General features: G+C 31.6%; 1 protein-coding gene across 1 annotated transcript in view; it reads left to right on the forward strand.

The window, feature by feature from the left end:
- Nucleotides 1-6967, forward strand: part of LOC106464581 (coatomer subunit gamma-2-like) — a 69139-nt gene that overhangs the window by 11498 nt on the left and 50674 nt on the right. Inside the window, 4 exon segments of the mRNA XM_013924732.2 lie at nt 457-509; nt 3391-3471; nt 5119-5270; nt 5515-5539. Of these exon segments, the coding sequence (XP_013780186.1) occupies nt 457-509; nt 3391-3471; nt 5119-5270; nt 5515-5539 (311 nt within the window).

Consider the following 6967-nt stretch of genomic DNA (forward strand, 5'->3'; position numbering starts at 1 on the left):
TATATATATATATATATATATATATATATATACATGATTTTTTTTTTTCTGTGAAGTTTTGTAATTTCACCTCTTTAGTCACGACTGTGGTGAAGAGAAATTATCTATTTCTGACATTGTTTTATTGTTGTTTAGATAGTTATATGGATATGAGGCACTACATTTTGCTGGGTTATTGATTGTACTGGTTATTTGAAGAGGTAATGTTACTTGGAGATGAGAGAAGGCTCAATAAAGAAATATATTATTATCTTAGAACAAGTAATACCAGTTAAATTTGATATTGTGAGTTTTTATGCATTTTTAATGGTATATGTTTTTTATAAATAATATTATTTCTGCTATGCAATGTTTGTGACTAACAAACCTTTATTCTTCTGAAAAATGTGTTTAAATGAAAATCTGAAAAAGGAAATATGCAAATTGAAAAAGGACATCTTTTTTTTTTTGTTACAGCTGGTGGAAGGAATCCATATTCTAATCTAGAAAAGACATCTGTACTTCAAGAGGTAGTGTACAAGTTTTGTTTTTATGTATATATAATGAATACTTTCTGCCATAATGTAATAAAAATTCCCAGTGTGCCCTTGAAGAAGAAAGGTCCACCTTTCGAAAGCACTCAGGTTATAGGGTTTTTATTAACACCCATGAAATCTATAAAAGGACATTTGATTTTCTCTGCATAATTATGAAACTGTGTGTACTTTGACTTCCAGTATATATACTATAAACATTTGGTTCTGTATGTTTTTAACAAAGACCAAAAGCATTACATAACTTGCTGTTTATTCACTGTAAATGTTCCTTCAAGTCTATTTTCATTGTTGTTTATCGTGATATAGGTCTCAAATTTGAATTTATTACTTGATTAGTAGAAAATTGCTCTTTGTGTTAAATCTATTTGTAATAAAGAGATTATAACAACTGGCTAGTAAAAATGTAACATGTACATTCAGACTAGTAACACAACAAGTTAAGCAGCTTTTTACTCTCATCCTCTATCAATGTACGTGGGCTGTCTACTGTCAATGATCCCTTTGCCACCCTCCTCAGCCAAGTTGTTCTACTCTGCATCTTATTTCCTTCTTTACCTAGCTTTTCGTGTAGGGTGGTCTGTTTCGTCTAATCCAGGTTACTGTGAGGCATTGTCCATAACCTTCTCCATCTTGCCAGGCAATAATCCCCCCCCCTCCCCGTTGGTTTCTTTTATGTGGTTCTTTTGGATCTTACTTGATCTGCTTTGAGCCACTAACCTCTTGTTCCTTGTATAATTTATCTTTCAATATATATATATATTATTCTACTTGCTTGTGGTTAACATTGTTAAGACATTTACACCTTAGATGCTTACTGTAGTCTTTATCATGGGGACTGGTTCATGTTGTTTCCAGTTCATTCCTTTCTACCAAAGACTGGCTGACTAGGAAGACAATTGGATGTTTTTTCCATCTGTCTCCCCTTTGTTTCATCACTGTATGATCATTCCAATCCTTATCATTATTTGTGTCCTGTATGGGCTGTCCTTTTTCATGGAAACTGTCACCTCCTATTATTACCATGGTAGACCACTTTCTCTAGGGGTTTGTACCCTTCTACTTTTACTAGTTAGGCTCATTAACTCATCTGCCTCGTATATTTTTTTAGGTGAGTCTGTCCATATGGTTTTTTCTGTCTCCTCTTGCCAGTTTTGGCATGTTACAACATCTCTTGCTTCTTTTTCTCCCTGTTATTTGGAGGAGATTTTACAGACTGACATGTAGACAACACCTAATATGTTCTCTCCTATTGCTTACATCATTGGGCATTTTGCTATGCCTCTGGTTTTTGCCTCCTTTCAGTCACCATTATCCAGTCAACCCAGAGGCTCTAGTAGGCTCTACAATATCTATCTCCTGTAAGTATTTCAATAACACAGAACAGCTTAATGCCCTAGCCACACTACACATTTTCAGGTTCCTTCTACCCTTGCGACATGTTACCACTACCACTGTATTTACTCTGTAAATGTCTCTGCTATTTAAATGTAATATATGGTTTAATAATAACAAATTGGGTGAAAAGTATCCCTTGCTTGAGATGGTTGTGGTTTCCTGTTGGGTGCTACTCCACTAGGTGATCTCTGGTTTCATGGACATCACACCCCGTGGGCTTTTACTTTATGTAGCTATTTCAGAAAGGAGCTCATCTTTGTAATTGATCAGAACTGGCCTCTCCACCATTTTCATTATGGGATTCTAGCTCTTAGTGGTACAGGTACGTAAGTAGCATTTTGGAAATTAACATTTTCCTCAACAGAAAATGTTAAATTTAGTGTAGAAAGCTAGTTATTGCATAGTAGCCATAAAATGTACTGCTAGTTGTTACTCTCTATTTTTTAAGACTTAAAGTGAATTAATATATAAATTCAAGTGTCACTAAGATGCATCACTTCATGAAACCAGTAGTGTCATCTGTTTCATTATATAGAGTGAATTATAGTATAAAGTCAGGTATTAGTATGATGTAGTTGTGTTATTTTAAATGGAACATTTTAGTAAAACAAGTGTGTTTTATAAATAGAATGTATTGCTAAAACAAGTTACAAATGGAATATATATTAGTAAAACAAGTTATAATTGGAATATATATCAGTAAAACAAGTTATAATTGGAATATATATCAGTAAAACAAGTTATAATTGGAATATATATCAGTAAAACAAGTTGTTATTGTAAATGGAACTTGTTAGTAAAACAAGTTGTTATTGTAAATGGAACTTGTTAGTAAAACAAGTTATAAATGGAACTTGTTAGTAAAACAAGTTATAAATGGAACTTGTTAGTAAAACAAGTTATAAATGGAACTTGTTAGTAAAACAAGTTATAAATGGAACTTGTTAGTAAAACAAGTTATAAATGGAACTTGTTAGTAAAACAAGTTATAAATGGAACATGTTAGTAAAACAAGTTATAAATGGTACATATTTGTGAAACAAGTTGTTTTTATGAATTCTCTGATAGATTTCTACTAACTTGAAATGCTGTTCAAATGTAATTATGTAGAAACTTGACAGAATTGACAAGCAGTTGCCAGTTATAATTGAACTGAAAATACAGGACATTGTTTTTGACTATTAAAACATTCTTTGTTATTAGTCATCTTGTCAGATGTTTTTTCTCTCTGATTAATGTTGGGAATGGAAATATGTCTAAAAAGGTTCCTGATAATATGAATACAAGCTAAATATACAAATATTCCCACTGTCACTATTGTATTAGTATCTATAAGATAAACAGAAACTTTGTTTTACTACATATATTTATAAAAGCTGCTTTAGTTTACACATGTACATTTTTGTATAATTTCAAACTCCATCTTTTGTTGTAAATAAATATTTCAATTATTTCTAAGGCTCGAATTTTTAATGAAAGTCATGTGAATCCGAGGAAATGTGGACACATCTTGACCAAAGTTTTATATCTGCTGAACCAGGTATGGTGATTGCTTAAGTATTTTATCATGTTGGTATAACAATAAGTATTTCTTTCGTTCTATCTGGTTGTTATTATTTGACATATATTTGTGTAATTTTGTTTTAACTTTGAAAAAATTGGTTTTCATGTAGAAAATAAATACCAGGCCACCTGGGAAGGTTATGTACATTATTGATAGTTCATTGAGGGTAAACATTTGGAACCTAGTTTATTACAAACATCTAAACTCTTGTGACCAACATAAAGACCTGCCAAACAGATAAAGGCTAAAAATACATTTTTTTATTTTCTTAATGATATCAAAGTAAGAAGATCAACAGGTTGAAGCAATTGAGGATTTTGAGGAATTTGTGCAATTGCTTCGTGATAATTTCCAAGTTTAAGACATTTTTTTTTTGAGAGAGCAAAAACAAAATATATGAAAGTAAAATGTAATACACGTTTATATAAAAAATAACGTAAGAAATGACCCTGTTGTTGAGAAACTAGGTCAATAAATAGATGAAGTATAAGTAGCCTAGATCTCAGCTAGAGGTTTTTAAGAGTTTGTGTTAAAAATATGCTAGGTCAGGAAAGCTAGAGAGTAGTGGTATTGAGAATCATAAATTACAAAAGTTATAAAAAATTAAGCTATTGCCTAGCAATGAAGTAGATGCACTAGCACCAGTGATTGACAGTGATTTATTAATGACGTCAACTCGTCAGTACTGTGGAGGCTACATAAAAGTTGATGTTAACATGCAAAAGCGTTATTTGATGATATATTCCTTACACAATGCTGGTGTACTAGCACAAGTAAGAAGGCAACCAACTAACCCATCATAACACTAACCAATCACTTGAGGGTTTTGGTTGTGGTTTTGGAACAGTCCAATGTGTTACCAGAATTAACCAATAAGGTGTGAGAACTACTTGAGGGTAGTGCTGCATACTATTTGGGAATTCATAGGAACACATAGTAAAAATTGTTTAAAACTCGTGTTCAATCTCCTCCGGAATCCTTAGCAGTCTTTCCAAGATAATGTTGAAAGTATCCAATGTGTAAGGATACTCCTCGCCAACTATGTTGTAAGTAGAATTTCTGACTCTCAAGCTTCAATCAATGTAGTTATAGTAAGAAAGATTTATAATGTGTTGACTGTAACTTAGTAGAAAGTTACACAAGATAAATTGAAGATTTTTGTTAATAATTGAGAAGTTAACTATATGCCTAATATTGTGATTGTGCATTGTGAAATGAAGATAATTAAAGACTATTATATTAATAACTGAAAGATTTAGACTCAGTTTATTTATTCTAACTGTAAATTACCTCGAGTTAGCGACTTGTGAGCTCCACTCGCCACTGCAAAAAATAAATTTGGTGTAATCAGCAGTATAATTGAAAATCCAGCAATTAGCTCTAGCCACTGCAAAAAATAAATTTGGTGTAATCAGCAGTATAATTGAAAATCCAGCAATTAGCTCTAGGGGCGCTGCCCATTACAAGGTGAAAATTTACCAAAACCTTCTTTGCAATGAAATATTTGCAAAAATTAAGTGATTTCTTGTAGCTTTTTTGAAATGGGAAATATTTACACTAATAGAATAACTTTTTTTTATGCAGTTTGCCACACTTGTAGTCACTGTTTATTATTATTTGTAGGGAGAGCAGCTTGGAACCACTGAAGCTACAGAAACTTTCTTTGCCATGACTAAATTGTTCCAGTCAAAAGATCCAGTCTTGCGGAGGCTTGTATACCTTGGCATTAAAGAGCTGACCAAAGTTGCTGAGGATGTCATCATTGTCACAAGCAGGTACAGCTTAAATAGAGAAAAATGTTCGCTGATATATTCAGTAGTTAAAGGATTTAATATAAAATTGGTTTTCAATAACAGTTCAACATAGAGTTAGCTTCTAATATGTATGGAGTGTGTTACATGATTGTAGTAATTTTGGTCATTAATTGTGTTTTTGAATTGTGTTAAATTTTCTTTATAAAGCACATCGTTCTCGTTCATTGAAGGCTTTATTTATATATATATTTACTTATTTTTGTAGCTTGACCAAGGATATGACAGGAAAGGTAAGATACATTTTTTGTAAACTTTAATAGCTTCCAAAAGGTTTTAACTACCAATTTTGATTTTCAAGTCGTGGGGTTGTGAGAAACATGCACCAAAGTCTTAATAGCTGAGTTATGATAATCAAAGTGAATGACTTAAAAACTTCTGTTGACATTCTTTTTGTAGTTCAAGTACATATGAAAAAATAGTATCACTAGTGTATAACCAAGTATTAGTTATAAGTATAGCCTCCAAAATGGTGGAAGATTGAAAACTTTGTAAAAAAAGATGAGTATAACAAATCAATCTACGTCCAGAAAATAAAGTAGTGCTGCTGAGTTTGGGATTATTTATAAATGTTATTTTATGGTTAGGATATTAACTAGGTGTATATATGATTCAAAAACACTTTTTTGCTTTTTTTTAATGGTTTAGTTGTGATATAAACTTCTCAAGAATAAATTATTTGAACCTTGCCACTTTCAGAAACACTTGTCTCAGCTGTTTTTGTCACCAATGCTTGTAAAAGTTAATTTTTGAAAGTTCTGTTTACATATGTTGTAAGATCAGTATTGCAATGTTTTTTTATATACTACAGTGTGAATAGATAAAAAACAAAAAAATAATTTTAGTTTAAGAAACAATTACTGAAAAATTTATATTACAATAAACTTCATAGTTTCTTTAGGGTAAATATAACCATATTCATATTTTATTTTTGTGTTCTCTATTTGATATATATGGATACATATATATATAATGATTATTAAGAAGTTCTTAGCAAAATCCATTGTTAATCCCGGCCATCACCTTAAAGTCATAACAGATAATACCTGTACATTGGGGATATCCCATCTACCGGATAAAATCCAAATGCTGATGTTAAAGTAACCAGCAAACATGGAAAATCAATTAAGGGTATGGATATAAGTGCTTACACCCACAATATTTCAATTCCTATGTACCCCTGCATTGACCTAATGAACCTCTATACCAATTTTGGGGAAGATCCATCCACAGTCTGTGAATTAGTTACATGGACATACAACAGACAGTATTATTATATTTATATAGATTCCAGGATGGAAAGACTAACTTCAAGTAACTGGGCTTGTCTTGGCTTTCCCATGTTATACTTGAATACATTTTCTAGAGAAAGGGTCCTGGTTGGGAATATGAACTATGTAAGAACTATTAACATAACATAACAACATTTTGGGACAACATGGGACCTATTGGTCCATCTCAGCTGTTCCATCGTCTAAACTAAATTAAAATGATTAAAAAATAATAATAATAAATAAATGAAATAAAAAATCTTAAATCCAGCCCTTTTCATTCATATACTCATCAAGCTTTTTCTTAAACTCACTTCAATTTACTGTCTCTACAACATCTGAAGACAATCTGTTCCAAAGGCCAACCGCCCTTTTAGAAAAATGAAACTG

This window comes from Limulus polyphemus, unplaced genomic scaffold, assembly GCF_000517525.1.
Source record: "Limulus polyphemus unplaced genomic scaffold, Limulus_polyphemus-2.1.2 Scaffold1694, whole genome shotgun sequence".
Classification (NCBI taxonomy): domain Eukaryota; kingdom Metazoa; phylum Arthropoda; class Merostomata; order Xiphosura; family Limulidae; genus Limulus; species Limulus polyphemus.